This window comes from Homalodisca vitripennis, chromosome X (genome assembly GCF_021130785.1).
Source record: "Homalodisca vitripennis isolate AUS2020 chromosome X, UT_GWSS_2.1, whole genome shotgun sequence".
NCBI lineage: Eukaryota > Metazoa > Arthropoda > Insecta > Hemiptera > Cicadellidae > Homalodisca > Homalodisca vitripennis.
In genome coordinates this window covers 24,273,804-24,293,563 of record NC_060215.1, presented here as the reverse complement: position 1 = coordinate 24,293,563, position 19,760 = coordinate 24,273,804, and the positions used below count along the sequence as shown (strand labels likewise).

Genomic DNA, 19,760 nt, shown 5'->3' with positions numbered 1-19,760 from the left:
TACACCCCCATCTAACGTACGGGTTGAGGCTATGGGGCAGCTGTTCTAAATACAAATTTTTGAGCGAGTATTTAGAAGTCAAAAGAAAGCTGTCCGCATCATTTCAAAATTGAAATCCCAAAATTCATGCAGAGATGCCTTTAGGGAGCTTGGATTGCTAACTTTGCCCTGTCTCTACATCCTCGATGTCGCCCTGTACTGCCGATTTAAGTGCGAGTTGGTCCGGGGCAGGGACGTCCATCAATACGGGACAAGAGGCAGGGACAACCTTCGGTTACATCCTCACAGAAACAACCGCATTTAAACGTTTGCCATCCGAGGTTGGTGTTAAGCTGATCAACAAGCTCCCTGATGAAATCAAAAATTTGAATGAACCAACAAAATTTAAAGCTCGATTGAGACACTTTTTGGTGTCGAGGGTGTTTTACTCAGTGGAAGAGTTCATGATGAGCCGCTGGGATGAAATTTAAAGTAATTGGATCATCCTCTATTTCTGGTGGTAAAATTTAGAAGATTTTAAAACGTATGGCTGTAAGTATGAGTCTTAGGAATGAATGTGGACTGTATATGACCGGGTATGAATGAGTGCAATTTAAAATAGATGTACATATTTCAAAATAATCTAATTTGACGATTGTAGGCAATTTTTATAATTGTTGACACAATAAAAAGTATTATTATTATTATTACTTGGCTTTTAAAAATTTGGCGGGTGAATTTTGTGATGCTGGAATAAAAAAAACTACTTCCTAGATACCAAGAGTGCTTAGAAAGGGATGGTAACTATGTAGAAAAAATAAGGTATGATGTAAAAAGTTGAATAAATGTGGTTTCAGTTATTTTTTGAGTCTTTTTTAACTTTTTCATAATTAATGGAAACTTACTTTTTGGATACCCCTCGTACTTATTGGTACCTCATCATAATCGCTAGACCATTAATTTTTAAGAGAGTCAAAAATGCTGTTCAACTCCTCTTTATCAAGCTGGGGGACACCTAAAGTTGGGAATCTGCTCTCTTCTTATATTTACATGATTGGTTGATGAGATTTTGTACAATATGTCTTCAATAATATTAACAAAATAATAATTAAAACTATTGGCAATGTGCAAAGGATCTGAAACAGAGTCATTATAAATATTCAGAACAAACTTATTTTCTAACTTAGTAGTGACTTTCTTTGTCTCTTTATTAATGATGTCCCATGCAGTCTTTTCTACGTTTTCAGATTTTAAATTTTTATATTGTAATGTTTTCGTTTTGCATCCATAACCTTAAACATATATTGTTGATATTTATTTTTTAACTGATTTTTCAGGGATTCCGTACCCGAATCTTTGGCTAATTTTTTCAGATGAATAAGGTCAATCTTTTCCTTCCTATGATCAGTAATCCAGCTATTTTGGTCTTTCCTAATTTTTGTATGTACTTTTGGAAAAGATAAATTAAAATAATAATTACAAAATATTATGAAAAACATCATAATATTTACTTTTTACAGCATAATTAAAAAGGGTTATCCAGCTTTCCTTTTCAGGTAGTGACTTGAATAATTTTGTGTTTTCTGATGAAAAATTTCTATCCCAGCATTTTAATTTAGAATAATTTACTTTACTCGGAAAAACATATAATTCCATAAGTTTGCTGATCATGGTCTGATCATGCTGTTATGACTCCTTCAATCTTTACTAGATCCTTACTTATGTTCATCAGTATGTTATCTGTGAATTGTTTTTAGAGGTAGACATGACTCGAGTTGGAAAGTCAACTAAATAAGCCATTCCATGTCTTAAAAGAATATTTTTGAACTCCTTCCATTCAGGTGAATTTTTAAATGTCACCTGACAAAGACATCCACAATAATCAGATGCTTTTCGTTCCTTATCAATGATTCAATCAGATGGTTGAGACGATTTAAAAAACTGTGAATTTTCAAACTTTGGAGTTCTATAAATTCCTACTAACAGTATCCATTTGAATTTTTGCGCAGCAAAACTGAAATATAATTGTTTTATTTTATTAGTGAGTGATTTTTCACTTTCTCAAAACTGTTAAATGAACTTGTATGTTAGTATGCTGCCTGTAGCTGTAGTATACAATGTTAGTTTGGCTACCAGTGCCTGGTATTACGAGTGTCATAATCCTCCGCCTCCAGTTCCCTTGTTTGCGAATGTGTGAAAGAATAACATATTTTTATTAGTTTTAAAATTCTAATCAAAAACATCAAACAAATAAAATTAATTAATTAATTAATATTTTTGCTTTTTTTTATTTATAGTAGTGGTGTATGTACTCAAATAAAGGGTTGATGTTTTCGTTCAAATAAAACATTTTTGTCTCAAATTATTTGATACCAACGGCTTTGAAAATTCTAATCTGACGTAATATTTAATTTATAGCACTATACTATTTCAATTTAAGTCATATATAAGGTTATAAAACCTTTTATAAAACTGTTAGTTTTAAAGTAATGTTTATTGTGACAAATTGTGTGATGACTCTAAGATTTCAAGATGGTGGGTGTTCAAAGGTTCTAAAAGTATACAATAACTTGTTATAATTGAATATTTTTACGGATAAAATTTTGGATAGATTGTATTGAATCACTTTCATAATTTTACATGAACATTTATAAGCTTATCATGATTGTTATCTTGTAAGGTTTCTAAATATTTGATCGTTTTGCAGTACATTAACATGAAAACTTTTAGTCATCCTACCACCAGTCTCATGTATATATTAAAAGTGTTGATTAATAATGCATCTATAGTTTGACACTTTGAGATGACAGCCACATGTGAAAACTACCTTACCTCAAACTAAGCCGGAAGGGATATTTATAATTAAGATCGGTTTTTACGGTTTGATAAGAATTGCATTTCACAATAATCAATAAGTTATTTCATGGCTTCTGAACTCTTATCACCCCTCCGTCTCAAACACCGTAACATTCCGATCCCATCAAGATATTATATTTAATCCACCAGACCTTAATTACTACAAACAATATATTTGATAAAGCCCAAGACTACGACTTGACTATTTGTGATCTTATACTTGTGTATTAGTTCACATTTGACACGGAGATATCCCTTATATAACCTGGACCTGTACTCCGCCTCGCAAAAACATACACACTAGTACATGTTGACTGTCAATCTTCCTGAATCATATTTTGTTATGTAAGTGGAAGGCCTCAGACTTATTTTTGGCCCTTAACTTGCTGTGATCTGGTACGGAGTTTGTGGAGATGCTGTTGATTGCTGTGGTCGACGTGTATGCTAATATGTACTAGTAAAAATTGTTACCAGTTGCAGTTGTTAAGTTGTGCTAAGTGAGAATCAAGGACTGTTGGGAGGCACGGCGCGGCTATATACAGGAAATAACCGGTAAAAAAATTCTGATCAAACTATTTTGAAAGAAAAAAATATCAAAATTCTGGAAAAATTCTTGCCCACAATATAGTTTTCTTGCAAATGTTCAACTTTGAATAGAAGTTATATACAATCATTTTGTTACTATAAATAAAACAATTTTTATGCTTCCCTACATAAAATTCTTTGCATGTCTCACTTTGAAAATGAGTTTAAACAAATTTAAATCAAGTGAAAAATAAATTTAGCCACTAAGGTGCAGCCATCCTTAACACAGTTTGGGTGTGTTTGATGATTTTTCATGGGAATCTGACAATGAGGGGGACACTATTAGATTGATATTATAGATTGAGAAATGTTCTATTTTGTACAATACCGTATCAGTATTTTTATTTCACCTTTTGAGTAGTATAAATGATATGCTCTCTAAAACACATCTTTAAGAGAATAAATTAAGGGTATATGTATATTGTACAGTATCCATTTATTGTATTTGTACCGTATTTGAAATTGATTGTCTTTGCTCTGTTTTGACTAGGATCTTTTCAAGTTACTTGACATGGCTGCAGTGATTCATATAGTGAAATTTTGATATTTTACTACTTGAAAATCTATTTTCACACAACAAAATATCCAATAATGTTCTTTTGGACTTATTATAAACACCCTTTACAATCAATATAGCACGTTCAAGCAATAAATTTTTCCTCCCATTCAGAGATTGAATGGAAACTAATTAGTATGCAGATATCAAACTGTAAATGAATAAAGACATTAAATGTGGCCTAATTTGTTAACTTGTGATTTTAAAAAATTTAAATGAGTCAAAAACATTTTTTTCCAGAGCCAGAAATATTAGGAAAAATGTAGCAAAAACAATATTACCAAACAAAATAGAATCACCCATTTTATGTAAAAAAGTTTTAAGTTAAATTAGTTTTCAATTTTTTGACGCCTAATAAATGTGCAAATCGTAGTTTCTAGTTTTTTATAATTTATTTGTTTGGTTTGGTTTGGTTTGGTTTAAGAAGCATTATAAATGCAACACCACTTAACTTCCCTCTCCCTTCCTCTCTTCTTCATCTTCACAGGCAGGGCATTTCTTGATTTATCTCCAGTTTAGTAAAAGTTAATATTAAGACAATTTCGGGAAGAATTTATACAATATGTATATTTAAAAATATAACATGATTACAGACATTTGTCATTGTTGAATGTTACAACAACTAAAGCATGTTTTGAGAACATATATCTATATGCCCTATTTTTAAGATTAAAAATCCTGAAAGTTAGTTTTGAGGATTTGATACCTGAAGAAGAAGGCTGATATAATTTCTCAAAATGTTATGTTTCAGTTCTTGTTTACAAAAAGATGGTGAATGTCATGAATCTTGTTATCCTTTCAAATTATCCATTGCCAATAACAAAATATGTAATAAAGAACTGTATATTTATTTATTCACTCTTATTTTCCATTACAGGCATTCATATTAAGAAAGAGGAAATGTTAGTTTCCAGTAACACAAGAACAGATAACACACAATCAGGTAACTTGATCAACAAATCAACTGAATTATTTAGTTGTGATATCAACACTTCTGAATTAATTGAGCATCATAATAGTGAGGTTGGCGAATTGGCTGTGTAGATAGTTAGTGTTAAAACAATAAAGATTAGCAGTTGAAAAAAAGGTTTCAATAGTATATATAAGCAACAAGATTAACAGGATTGCAAACCATTAAAATTGGCCTCTTGTAGTGATAATGGATGATGGAAGGAGGGTTGGCGGAACACGTCAGATTGTCCGCCCATATTTTGTAGACCTCTGCATTCTCAATAGACAATGAAAACAACCACTAGCTAACTTTTCTTTGGAAAGGTTATGTGGAAATGTCATTAAACAACTAAAACTCTGAAACTGTTACTAATATTTATAAAAACTGTGAGCTAGGTAGTATGAATTGTTGTTTGAAAAAGACTTAAGAAATTGACATAAAAGCAACTTTACTTCTCATTTTCTGGATCACAAAATTACCTTTTTTACTTTTAACACTTATTCACAACTCTTTTTTTAATTAATTAAAACATGCCGTGTAAATCCTATTCAAAGGTATATTTTAGAAAGACTTAGCACATTACTGTCGAATATTAAACTAACAACTCCTTTTTTAACGCCATGTTTATTGTTGGAGTGCATATTGGATACTGACTTTAGATGGTGGATTGTTTGGAACCAGGGTCAGTTATCTTAAGAAGGTATGTATATTGCACGAGATAACACATTCATTAAGGATCTTTTGGACTAATGATACATAAAATTAAAGACGCCTCTTACTCAATTTCACTTTTCATATAGACAGGATACCCTGTAGTTATTGAAACTAAAAAGTGTTACTCTTTCACGTAATGACCTTGATATTGGCCTGCATTGTTTAGCAATATTCAGTTTGAGCATTTAAATTCTCTTTCATACAGAACATTTTTTTACATTATTTATTTTATGCAAAGTATCCTTTTATACTGTACTGAATTTAAATTCTATTTAACTCTCAAAAACACATTTTCATGTTAATAAATACGTAAATATGCATTTGTGTGTCACAGGGGGGGGGGCGTTGGTTTTTTTATTGACACGTGGAAAATATGAGCCTTACATAAATCAATATATGTGCAACTCAAAAAAATGAAAACAAGGAAAGTCTTGTGAAACCCCTGTATTTTGACTTTGGTAAGGACAACGTACACATTTTGGCTTGCTTTGTAATTTTGGTCTATCTACAAGTTTCCTCATTTGCCATTCCCTGTTTTTGGGTTAAGAATAATGAAACTAGAAGTTTGTCATTACTGTAGGTGAGTGATGGCTACTAACTAGGTCTAACCCCAAGTTTCTTAAAATTATCTCATAGTTCTCATTTTTGTGTCTGTAAATGGCCACATTATCAGTTTTTAAACCCCCTGCATGTGTATTTTTTTTTTAACAGGTTATTCTATTTTCTTTTACAGATAAGATGCATGAAACAAAAGTAGATGTAGCATGTAGTAGAAATGAACTCTGTGCTAAACCTGATACTAGTTTTGATGAATTTATGATAAGTTACGCAGGTTTGAAAGGTGAGTTAATACACTATTTTTCTTTTATTGCAAAGTAGAAGACTATGCGTTGAAAACCTCATTTGGATGATCTATTTTTTTAGAATATTAAATGGGTTTCTACTGTGTTATATCTACAAACTTTTATCAGACTTTGCTTGTAAGAGTAAAGTAATTTCCCTTACATTCAATCCGATTCATAATTCAATTGAAATAATATCCACTAAGATTTTATAATAATATATTTTATTAGTATTAAACTACTTAGATATGATTTAAGAAAGAAAATAATGTATAGTATATGTGGATAATCAATCATCAAGTCCCACTTTTTTGTTTTTTTATAAATATATGTTGTTTATTAACATTCACCCTTATTTACTTTTAGTACAATTTTAATGGGATTATGATTTTACTTGACTGCAGGAGTAATTATTGTACTTTCTTCAGTTTAAAAATCATTTCAATTTTTTATTTAGTACTGGTCCTGCCCTAACACTGACTGCGCCGTGGTTCATGCAGCGTGCGGTTTGGTCAACGCAACCTACCACCGCGCTCCCTGGTAGTCACCGAGGCAACAAGTAAAATTCAGTAAAATAAGCGACCTCGGTACTAAGCTACTGTTTGACTGTACGAGTGGGATAAACGGTGCACAATGCAGCACCATGAGTTTTTTAAATTACAACCACATAACTTGAGCCAAAACTTTTTAATGCTCTACCAGAATTTATAAAAACGAGTGAGACCCTTTCAATATATTAAAAAGAACTAAACAATTATGTCATGAGCCGAGCCTGTTATACCTTGGAGGAATTCTTGGAAGGCTTTTTCCTGACGGCGTAAGTTTATTAAAATGTATTTTGAATAGCTATGCTAATTTTTTCAGATTTGATTAAATTTGAAATGGCATGTATAAATAATATTACATATAATATCGTTTGTATAAATACTATACGGTTATGACAATTTTGCATGTAATTGTCAATAAGCAATAAAAATTTGGTTTGATGCTTCCCGGGTTTTTGAGTACACCAGAATGTTAGTTGAATTTTTACCAGATCTAATAAGACACCTTTTGGAGAAGAATATAGTGGGTTTGCAACAAGTAATGCTGAGAGGGGATGTTTGGGTCTGACATGAAACACAGCAATGACAGAATGAGCAGAGGGCTGAGCGGCAGAAGAAAAATTTAATGTCTGGAATTGGTAGCGGATCAGTAGCACTATATGATACCGTCCTGTTGTTCATGACTGTTGTGTCTAGTGTTGAGCGTTCTCCGTTTGTGCAGTACAAACATTAAACTTTTAAATCATCCCCCAACACTTAACCGCTTGTATCGTGGCCGAGACCTTTTGTTGGTCTATGAATGATTGCTCCTCACACATACACACACACACATTTCGATTGTGTGTCAGATTACATAGGTTAAAACAAAAAAAGTTATGTTATGTTTTGCTATCATGGTCATGTCCAAATCTCGACTGAACTAGTTGCCTTTGCACTGGCAAAAAGTTGCTCAATCTTTCTGTCTGACAGTAATAATTGCTTGTCTAAACAGGTGCAAGAGCTCTCGCGACCGCTGCCGTAACCAGTGTCTTAACAGTTGTTTGCAAGAACTAGAGAGCAGTGTCGGCCATTAAAATTTCAATTATAAACATTGCAGAGACATCGCTGCCTTGTATAAACAGACTTTGTATTGACTCCTGCAACAACCAGCAATTCACCCGCATAAAGTTCTTGCGACAGTTCTCGCTAGTAGTGTTACATATCTTGTCCACATTATGCGACAGTAGTTGAAAAAATTCTCTCACAACTTTACTACTTGTCAGTATAAATTCAGTCTAATATTATCGCGAGTCTGCAGACGGCCACCCGTCTGAATCTATAAGGCACATCAGTTTTCGTCGTCACAGTGGTATTGGCTGGACGACGACTGGTAGAAGTCCGATGAGTTCTCCGATTAACTATTCATCTGAACAACTTCTTCGCATACGTGACGATCGGTCAGACCATATTTGAACTGTTCAAAAAAATTGTCCAATGTATATGAGGAGCAAATGTTGTTTGGTAATGACTATGACTATAACGTAACCACGTTGTGACTTAAACCACAGCCTTTCTTGTATTTATTCATTTTGTACTTGTGTTGTCGTGATTCTATTCTTGTATTATTTTAAAGGGCAACACAAAATATTTAAGAGCCAATAATTGATAACACTAATCGTGTTCGTATTCTGGGGCAATTATGGAAAGTTCTGTTCTGTACTGGTGTCTACTTATTCTATAGATCATAAATTAACTGCACTTAAGTAATTTCTGTAGCAGATAACTTTCTGATGCATTCTTCATGTGTTGGTCAGCAGTGGCATATATTCGGACCCAGATACTGTCACAGAACTGTAACCAGGGTTGCAAATAACGATGATAATCAGGAAAAACGTGGATTATGCTTGAACTTTTATAATCTTGGAATTTTTACTAGGGAAGGATTTTTACTCTTTTCACATGATTTTGATACAAACAGAAAAGTTGAAAATACACTTTGAAAATTACAATTTCACAATATTACAACTTATAAAGTATGGAAGCTGAATCTTGAATCCAAATAAGTCTATTCGCAGACAACAGCTGTTCGGCTGTACATTTTTTACTTTCTGTTTGAAAAAATTTAGATAGATAACAAAATTAACATATTACTGTAGTTTAACAAATAATTTTTGTATTGTAATTTATTTTATATATTTATCTTAGTGCATTGTTGCGAGTCTGCTGCGTTGTGGACAACAATAGATCGCCAGTACGCAAACTACCTGTTTTTTTTCCATAATCCAATAAGTGTTCTTTTGGACTTTTATAAACACTCTTTACAAATCAATATAGCTCATTCAAGCAATAAATTTCTCCTCCCATTCAGAGATTGAATGGAAACTAATTAGTATGCAGATATCAAACTGTAAATGAATAAAGACATTAAATTTGGCCTAATTTGTTAACTTGTGATTTTTTTAAATTGAAATGAGTCAAAAACATTTTTTTCCAGAGCCAGAAATATTAGGAAAAATGTAGCAAGAACAATATTACCAACAAAAGAGAATCACCCATTTTATGTAAAAAAGTTTAAGTTAAATTAGTTTTCAATTTTTTACGCCTAATAAATGTACAAATCGTAGTTTCTAGTTTTTTATAATATATTTGTTTGGTTTGGTTTGGTTTAAGCAACATTATAAATGCAACACCAAAAGGGAAGGGCACTTAACTTCCCTTTCCCTTCCTCTGTCTTCTTCATCTCCACAGGCAGGGCATTTCTTGATTTTTCTCCAGTTTAGTAAAAGTTTATTAAGACAGTTTCGGAAAGAATTTATACAATATGTATATTTAAAAACTATAACATGATTACAGACATTTGTCATTGTTGAAATGTTACAACAACTAAAGCATGTTTTGAGAACATATATCTATATGCCCTATTTTTAAGATTACAAATCCTGAGAGTTAGTTTTGAGGATTTGATACCTGAAGAAGAAGGCTGATATAATTTCTCAAAATGTTGTTTCAGTTCTTGTTTACGTAAAGATGGTGAATGTCATGAATCTTGTTATCCTTTCAAATCATCAATTGTCAATAATAAATGTAATAAAGAACCGTATATTTATTTATTCACTCTTATTTTCCATTACAGGCATTCAATTAAAGAAAGAGGACCTGTTAATTCTCAGTCACAGAACAAAAACAGATTTCATGCAAGAGATTAAAACATCATGTGAATCAGCTGTTTTTGATACCAACTCTTCCAAATCAGTTTCAGAGCATCACGATAGTGAGGTTGACGAAAAAGCTGTTCTAGATAATTTTATGAGAGACTTTAATAAACGGTGGCGAGGTAAGTTATTTCCAATTTTTAATATTGAAAATTTGAAGACACCTCCGAATTATCAACACCCCAGTTAAACATTTGCTTGTACGAAAAGATTTTATTGGTGTGACATTATTTAGAAACAGTAGCGATACTGATGTTAAATCTCAAAACTTCTACAGAAACAACTGATTGACTTTATAAATGCCAAGGAATGAAACAGGTTCAATAGTATTGAAATGCTCTGAAAAATTTGAACCATTTATAAAACTACCATGTTTACAGGTTGTTATGAGATTTGTTTCTCAAATTAAATAAATCAAATACCAAACGGCTTTTGGTGAATAAAAGAACCAAGCCAAGATCATAATTTTGTAGGTGTCGCAGATGGACAATTTGTGTGTTACTCCATCAAAGTAAAAAAAAGATTACAAAAATACAGCAATTCATCTGCATAAGTGCACCTGTCAAAGGATACACCATATGGTTCATTGGGACTGACATGAAAGAATTGAACATTACTCAGTTCATTTTGTTGTCTACAAAACGTTATGTGCCAAGGGACTTGGTAGTGGAAATAAGATGCAGTGGACAACCACTTTTCTGCTGCAGCATTACAGTCACTAGCCATTGCATAAAGCGTATAATAAGTTTGACTTAGGAAATGTTCCACAAGTTTTTTTACATAAATGTATGTCAAAGGATTTTCACGATAATCAATGACAAACTTCAAACTATGTACAGAGAATCAAACAGATTAATTTTTAAATATTTTGCAATGAAAATAACTACTTTAACCACAAATATTATTCCCATACAGTACTAGACAAGAAACAACACTAAAATAATGGAGATGAAAGAGAATGAATTACGTTGGTCTCTATGTAGTTGCTATGGTTGGATTTGTCTCTGCAATTCAGATTTTTATTTGAGCTTTCTTCTTGGTTATTCACTGTTTTGTAAGTTTTGTAGTTAGATGTTTATTAAAGATGGTAAGAGATTTCATTTTAATGTGACACTGTGTAGGATCAATGGTAGTTGATTATTTCCTACTTTTCAGTCGGGCAGTGTTAAGCAACTTTTGTGTTAAAGGTTTGTTATTTCACCCCAACTTAAACAGTTATTTTATATCAGGTTATTCCAAATCAACTTTTAATTTTGTGTACTTAATGACAAATTTTTGAAGCCTTAAGTAATTTTTATGTTGTGTTTTGTGTGGATTTTATAAACGTGTTGTGTGTGTAGAAGCTGTTTAATAATGTCAGCTTAATCTTATAATTTTCTTTCTTAATCTTGGGCCATTTACTGGAATTAAGATGGTGCAATTGTTTTGGTTGAGTTAATGCCTCTTTAATTTACAGTCCTTTAAAGTTACTCCTCGGTGTTAAAAAAAAATTATTACTTGAAGAGGAATTGTAGGGATTGTAAATAGTGCTGTAGCCAGGCCCGAGTAAAATAGCTGAATGATTAGTATGTGAATTATTTACTTTATTTTTATGGATTCAAGGAATTATATGTTTTTTAATAATTTATGACAAAGAAATTAAATTGTAATGAAATACAATTCAAGAAAATTGTGTATTTCATAGTAAAATATTATTAAGAAAATTTACTGTGAAATAAAAAACATGATATTTTTATCATTCATCTTTTGTATAAATACTGTGAAAATTTCATTTTATTATCTTCAGCTGTTTTTCTGTTGGTGTGATTACAAGATGCCCTCAAATAACACTTGTAATGCATACAATTCATCTTTGAATGATGCAAAATATTGTTTATATGTTTCCTGTCTTCAGGAAATGTATTTAAAAGTTTGACTAATCTTTAATTAAGTCCCAACTAATCATAAATTGCACCATCTTAATGTAAAAGTAACTTGCGTCTCTTTCTTCTATTTTCTGGCTTAGGATTTTTTTACTTTCTTTTAACAATATTACTGTTATTCTTTTATAGCCAGTCTGTAGCCATCTACAATGTTGCTAACTTTACTTGTAATGTAACAGGAGTGTAACAAACCAGTTTCAAACGGCATCCCGATTATTCATTGGTTTAGTGGTGATCTTTGGAGAAATGTCAATCTCCAAATACCTTCGTGTACAAAACCAGTTTCAAACGGCATCCCGATTATTCATTGGTTTAGTGGTGATCTTTGGAGAAATCTCAATCTCCAAATACCTTCGTGTACAAAACCAGTTTCAAACGGCATCCCGATTATTCATTGGTTTAGTGGTGATCTTTGGAGAAATCTCAATCTCCAAATACCTTTGTGTCTGTGATTTCATAGTAAAACATGTGACATTTAAACTACTCTTGAAAGGGACCAAAAACAGTATTAGCTATTCCAAAAGATGTTTCCGGAAATGGACGGAACGTTATCTCATGGGGAGGCCACTCCTCCGTCTCCTCTATCACAGTGTGAATAGTCTTTTCAGCCTCCAACATAATGTTATGTAAGCTAATCTCATACTGTAATTCCATGTATGAAGTAGATTGAGAATATATATCCTCAATCTATTTTATACGTGGAATTATAGTATGAGATTAGCTATTTGCGATTTATATGTTTGTGTAATTACTCTATACAGTTTTTTATTTCATCTTTTAGAATAGTTTAAGATCTTTCGTCACAAAAAGTCAAGAATCTTTATTGTGAAAAAACAATTACAAAACTATTAACTGCTACGCCAAAAAATTAAGTTTAAACATATAGTTAAGCTATTCTAACTTAGATTTATAAAAATCATCTATTTTATCAAAAACAACATTGTGTAACAATGGTCCTAAGCCTAGACTTGAAACTATTATAATCTAAATTCTTAATATTAATAGGTAGGTTGTTGTAAATTTTTATGGCTGTGTACCTAAAACTATCCTGGCCAGAGCAGCGAGTTAGATAATAGGTCCTCAACTTCAATTTATTTCTGGTATCATTATTATGTATATAGTTATTACATTTAAAATTATTCAAGTTTTTCCTGGTGTACATTGAAAAATATAAAAAAAGGGTGAGTCATAATATTATTTCGAATGAATAAAGATCTGAAACTGGTACCTTATACTGTGACAATGACAATGTATATAGCTCCACTAAATAGATAGTAGTAAGTGCATTGATATGGGTTTATCTAGTCTCCTAATCATGAAAATCTCTCTGGTTAGCTTTGGTATTACAGATTCTATCTGGGACTGCCCTTTAAGTTTGACTGTACCATAATCCTTAGAAACGTAACAGTTTGTACAGTACTATTACTACAAAGAGATACAAGAAGATCTTGAGTTTTATTTAAGTTTAAGGAGAGCAAATTTGCATAACACCAGTCAATAACTAAGTTGGGTTTAGCTGTCGGGACATTACCAGCTGAAGAAAGACTAGATCTTACACTTTTTTTTAGATCATCCGCATACATGTAATGCTTAACCACATCGTTATGCAAAAGGTAAATCATTCACAAAAATAATGGTCCTAAAATAGCTCCCTGAGGTTTACCCTGATTTACTAACCTTACACTTGAGTACTTATTTCTATAATACACAAGTTAAGATCTATCGGTAAGATACAAATTAATCAGGTCTTTTGAATTTCAAGGAAATCTAATGCCTTGATCTTAATAAGTAGGTGAGAGTGTAATACAGTGTAGAAGGTCTTTGAGAGGTCAAACACTTAGCAGCCACAAAAAGGTTGTTTTCAAGGCCATCTAAGCAGTCTGTTATAAAAACAAGTACGACATCACAAGTAGTATGAATTTTTATGAATCATAAAAGAAGATTATTAGATTCCCAAGTATGTAATGATTTGCTCTCTTATTAGTCTCTCAAAGAAAGGCCTTCAAGAGTGTGGGAACCAGAGCAATCGACTAGTAGTTGCAATACACGTCTTTATTATCTTTCTTATGTATCACTATAGTTTTTAATTTAATTTTTAATTTGCTAGAGAATTCACCAGTGTCTTATACATTTATTGATAATGTAAGTTAATAATTCAGATGTAAAATAACTACTTAGTTTGATTATATTACTGGTAAAGTCAAAGATATCTAGGCAATTACTGTTACTTAGTGACATTACTGGTTTATGAACCTATGGAACCAATACATAAGAAAAAGAATTTCACAGTGGTGTTTGGTATGATAGAGAGATAAGAACCAACATCAAGATTACGGTTTGGAATATTGACATCAAATTTGTTATGCTATTTACAAAATAACTGTTAAATCCTTCAGCAGTCAGTAAGCTATTGTGGTAGTTTAGTGATCTTGCATTGAACACTCAAGTTATTCTTAATGTCTGCCAAACCAGTAAGCTTTGCCTCTTTTATTATTATTATTATTTGCACTAGAGGATTTTAAATTTGTTATATCTTTCTTTCAAAATATGGGATCCTGTAGTTTTACAAAGCAATGGAGACAAGTTTTTTTCAAAACTATTTGTTCGAGTGAGAGCCGTTTTTTAGTAGAATATTTTACACAACAGTTGTTAGTAACAACAGGAAAGGCAAAGTTGACAGAGCACAATAATATACTAAGAAAGAATATAAATAAATCATCAATCTTAAAACAATTATACACATCTTGCCAGTTCAGTTTCCAGTCAGTTAAAGAACTTGAATTCCTTTCACTAATCTTCCATGAGCACTGCAGAGTAGGCTTGTTACATCTGTCAGCTGAGTCCAGATGCAGTGAAGAAGTAACTGCATGATTCTGTGGTTGGGATGATGGGTATATCCTATTATACACATTGTAGTTTTCTTTGACATTTTGATTATCTGGAAACATCCCAACTTTTCCTCACATATACTCAGGAATATGTGAATAATACTAGAGGCTTAGTTACCAAACATGACTGGCAATAAATAGATCTAGCCACAAGAACATTCCATAATATTCTTGTAACAATTCCTATAATGTACCAGCAAATGTCTAAAGTTAATTATTCATTGTGTATGTTTACATTCTCATTACAGAAACCCAAAGACAGAAAAGTTTAGCCCGGAACTCCAAAACTAATGTACCACTTAAAAATAGTAGGTCCTCTAATAAATCTATCACAGAGCAACATGACAGAGATGACAGTGATGATAGTGATAGTAGTGATTATAGTGGTGATAGTGATGATGATCTAGCTCATGTAGATAGATTTACAAGAGACTATAGAAAATGGCGAGGTAAGCTTTTGTTTTTCAATAATGACAGTGAAAGACAGTAGGGAGTTTTCAATACTTTTAGATTGTTTTGTTGTAAGCAGGTGAACTTGTATTGGTGGAATAATCTTCCAAAAAAATAACAACACTAATATTAAAAGATAATATTGTCAGTTTACACCGGCATGCAGTTCAGCGTCAGTGCCAAATTATTGCGTAGCTAGCCACGTTTTCATTGCTAGGAACAGGTGGTAGTCGCTAGTGGCCAAATCCGGGCTGTACGGCAGACAATTGAAAACTTGCCATCCAAGAGCTTTTGAGTACGATTGGCTGTGTGGATGAGCGTTTTTATAGATAAACAGAACTTTCTTACTGAGTTTTCCATGACACTCGTTTTGTATCACATGTCTTAAGTTTCAGAGTGTTTGGTAATACCACTCTTGAGTTCAACAGTTTGGCCACAATCAACAAAATCAATGAGAATCACTCTCTGAGTGTCACAAAATACAGTAGCCATGATTTTTCTTTTTTTTTCCTTCCTGAGGGAAAAGGACAGTTTGTTCCCACGCTTAGTCCTAAAAGGACCTTTGCGCCTCCCTTACTTTAATTTTGTGCCGAGGCTTTTGCAAAAACCAATCAGATTTAAGGGCTCCTGTTCTCTAATGTCCTTGGGGCTGAGGAGATATGCTCCCAGGAATCTTTCCCGAGTCTCTACGATGGCAGGACAATCTAACCAAATGTGCTCCGCTGACTCCTCCTCTTCTCCACAGAGTCTACATTCGCTGCTCTGACTGAGGCCTACCTTCATAAGGTGCTTCCTCAGAGGGCCATGTCCTGTCAACATTCCTAATATCAGTCTTATATCCTCCTTATTCTGGTCTAGGAGAGCTGTCCACCCTTTAACGTAAGGAGAGATAAACAATTTGGATAGTCTTAATCCTGAGGCTCTACTCCAATTATTGTGTCGTGTCCTCTTTTCCCAATCTTTGACCAGAGCTTTAATGTTGGAGAAGGCTATCCCACAACCTGGCTCAGGCCCCACCAATGTGGATTCCGCTCCCTTTTTGGCGAGGATGTCTGCTTTTTTATTCCCATGAATACCTTTCATGACCCGGTACCCAACCGAGTGTTACTCTGTTATTCATTGTCAGCTCTGCTAGAGCATTCCTTCAGTGCCTTCAGTGCAGTCTGACTATCAGAAAGTATTAGGTATGATAATCCTTTTGTCCTCATTTGTATGAGTCTTCTGGAACATGAGTCTATTGCCATGACCTCCGCCTGAAAAACCGTGGCATGTCTTCCTAGGGGCACAGCCATGTCAACTCCAGGTCCGTGTATTCCGTATCCTGCCCTAGAGTCAAGGCGTGAACCATCAGTGTAAAACTTCAGGACTCCTTTTGTAGGGTAGGCCTCCTTTTTAATCCATTTCTCCCTACTTCCGATAGAGACCGTATATGGTTTGTCATAGGAGTATTTCTTAACCATTGCATCTGACACTTTGGTTAGCATTTCAGCCTCAGGAAATTTTTGCAATATTTTCATGTGGCCTTCTAAGGAGGTAGCATTTATTACCTTTGTTCCTAGAAGCTTCATTGCACTTATAGCGGCTGTTCTCATCACCTCCTGCCCAAGAGGAGTGTAACCCAGGACCGCTTCAATTGCTAGTGTTGGGCAGGAGCTCATCGCTCCCGTGATGCTTAAGCAAGCTAGCCTTTGAAGACTCTGTAGCCTTTTAGCAGCTGTTGTTTGTTCTACTTTCGGCCACCACACTAAGGCAGCATATGTGACCATTGGTTTTATTATGGTTTTGTAAATCCAATATCTTATTTTGGGTTTAAGTCCCCATTTAAATCCAAAAAGTCTCTTACAGGCCCCAAGGGCCATTATTGCTTTGGATATCCTGTTTCCAATATGGAAGTTCCAAGTGAGCTTTTCATCCAGAATTAAACCCAAGTATTTCACTTTCCTTTGTTTGGTTGATGCTGATTCCCTCCAGAACAGGTTGTGTTAGCTGGAATTTTCTTTTCCTGGTAAAGGTAATCATATTTGTTTTAGATGCGTTGATCCGTAGACCTTCCCCATGACACCAGTTGCTTATGAAGTTCAGTTCTGTTTGTATTAGGCGTTCCAGCATGCCTTTGTTTTTTCCTTTGATCATAAGCACTAGGTCGTCCGCATAACATAGTAGCCTAGTTTCCCCTCTTCTCTGCTTTGCTTAGGAGATCATCCACTACCATCACAAAAACTCCCCCCTGGGGGCAGCCTTTCTGGCTCGTGATTGCAGCAGATTCGTCTCCGTACTTTGCTTTTACTTGTCTGTTTTTTAGGAGGGCTACTATCCATTTGACTACATCTGGGGAAACTCCAAAACGTTCCATCGCAGTCTCCATGGATTGATATGCTACTCGGTCGAAAGCTCCTTCAATGTCCATAAAGACGCTGACTAGGGCTTCCTTTTTTTCGAAGGTGTTCTCCACCTCTCCCACTAAGCTGTGGAGAGCAGTGGTGGTTGATTTACCTTCTATGTAGGTGTGTTGTGTGGGACTAAATGGGTGATCTAGTAATATTATGTCCCTTATGTGTCTGTTTATTATTTTTTTCCATAGTTTTCACCATGAAGGAGGTTAGGCTTATGGGTCTGTACGAGTTGGGTTTTGTCGGATCCCTGTCGTTTTTCTGTACAAACACCACTAGTGCTGTCCTCCAGTTCTTTGGTATGTATCCTAAGGCGAAACTACTTCTAAACAGAATGCTAAGAGTATTTAAAAGTATGTCCAGCCCCTCTTGAAGAAGGGCTGGATAAACTCCATCTGCCCCAGGAGATTTAAATGATCTTATAGCCTTTTTAATTCTTTCATGTGTAAATAGTCTGTTAGACCGCTGTCTGGCTTTAGCAACCCCCCAGCTGGATTCCCCCCCCCCCCCGATTAGAGAATAAGTATCCTCATTTCGAGTCAGGTGACCCCCCAGGAAGTGCGTCTCCAGAAGCAGTTCTAAGATCTCCTTCCTGTTCACTGTTAGGTCACCATTATCCTTTACTAGGGTCCCCATAGGGTTAGTGTGCTCCGTTTGGAGAGTTGTTTGAAGCCTGGTTGCCTCAGGAAGGCTGTTAATGTTTTTACAAAAATTTCTCCAGGTTCTTCTTCTATTCATTCTAAGTTCTTTTTTATATTCATTTTGGGCATGTAGATAAGGGAGCCAATCGTCTGTCCTTTTTGCCCATTTTAATAGTTTCCTAGTTTTATTTCTTAATGTCTCCAACCTCCCAGTCCACCACGGCACGTCCATCTTCAACCTGTTTTGCCTGGGAGGGCAGTTTTTCTCGTAGGCCTTTATTATAGCTTGCTCTACTATTTGTGCAGACCTTTGTAATTCAAATTCATTCTTCTGGAAGGGTCCTATTTCTTCCTACTCTTCTACTAGGGACACTCGGTATCCTTTCCAGTAGGTAGATTTAGGAACCCTGTGGGTCACGTATTTTTCCCCTATCTCCTCTATGTCGAACCTAATAGGGCAGTGGTCCGATAGTGAGGCCTCCTTAGAGACGTGCCACCTTACAATGTTTATGTTTTTGAGTCCTGTGGACAGGGTTATGTCTAGGACTTCTTTCCTAGTTCTAGTTATAAAGGTTGGACTTGAACCTCTATTTTCTAATACTAAATCATTGCTGAACATAAACTGTAGAAGTTCCTCACCTCTTTGGTTTATGTTTGTGCTTCCCCAGTATGTATGGTGAGCATTTCAGTCGCAACTGAGAATGAGGGCTGAACCTCTGTCTCTGCAGCTCTGCAATAGTCTTTCTATCTCTTTTGGTGGGCAGCTTGTTGACGAGTTGGCGAAATAGGCTGAGGCTATAGTAACCTCTCTAACCCCTTGCAGTGATGCCACTTTCACTGTAGCCGCCACCAGATCTCTTGTTATAAGATCTGTAATAGGAAAGGCTGTTATTAGTTTTGAAGTTAGAATACAAGTTCTGGGGTTTTCAATTGATCGATCATATATGAGATTACCTACCTGAGTCGTCAATCCTCTGATGCAACCTCTATTGATCCAAGGTTCCTGGATTAGGGCGATATCCAGGTCTGTTGAGATAAACCTCCTTCCCAAGATAAATCAGCCCTTAGCATGGTGAAGGTGCCTAATATCTGTATTAGGCGCATACTTACGCCTTTTTCCCCACCTCCCCCTGGTGGTCCATCCCCGTCCCTTCTTTTGGATTGTTTGGAGACGCTGTCCCCTTTTCTTCCTCGGGCTGAGACGGATGGTCCTTTAAGAGAGGGTCCCCTCTTCAAGAAGAGGGAACAG

The 19,760-nt window shown here is 34.4% G+C and overlaps 1 protein-coding gene across 5 annotated transcripts in view; it reads left to right on the top strand.

Annotated features, from left to right (window-relative positions):
• Positions 1 to 19,760, top strand: part of LOC124368794 (endoplasmic reticulum junction formation protein lunapark-B) — a 69,732-nt gene that overhangs the window by 43,662 nt on the left and 6,310 nt on the right. For 2 of the 5 annotated variants that reach the window (XM_046826169.1, XM_046826170.1), the window contains 4 exons: positions 4,854 to 4,919; positions 6,376 to 6,483; positions 10,142 to 10,342; positions 15,279 to 15,479. In XM_046826169.1, the coding sequence (XP_046682125.1) occupies positions 4,854 to 4,919; positions 6,376 to 6,483; positions 10,142 to 10,342; positions 15,279 to 15,479 (576 nt within the window). The remainder of the gene's footprint in view (positions 1 to 4,853; positions 4,920 to 6,375; positions 6,484 to 10,141; positions 10,343 to 15,278; positions 15,480 to 19,760) is intronic. The other 3 variants (XM_046826171.1, XM_046826172.1, XM_046826173.1) reach the window with 3 other exon arrangements.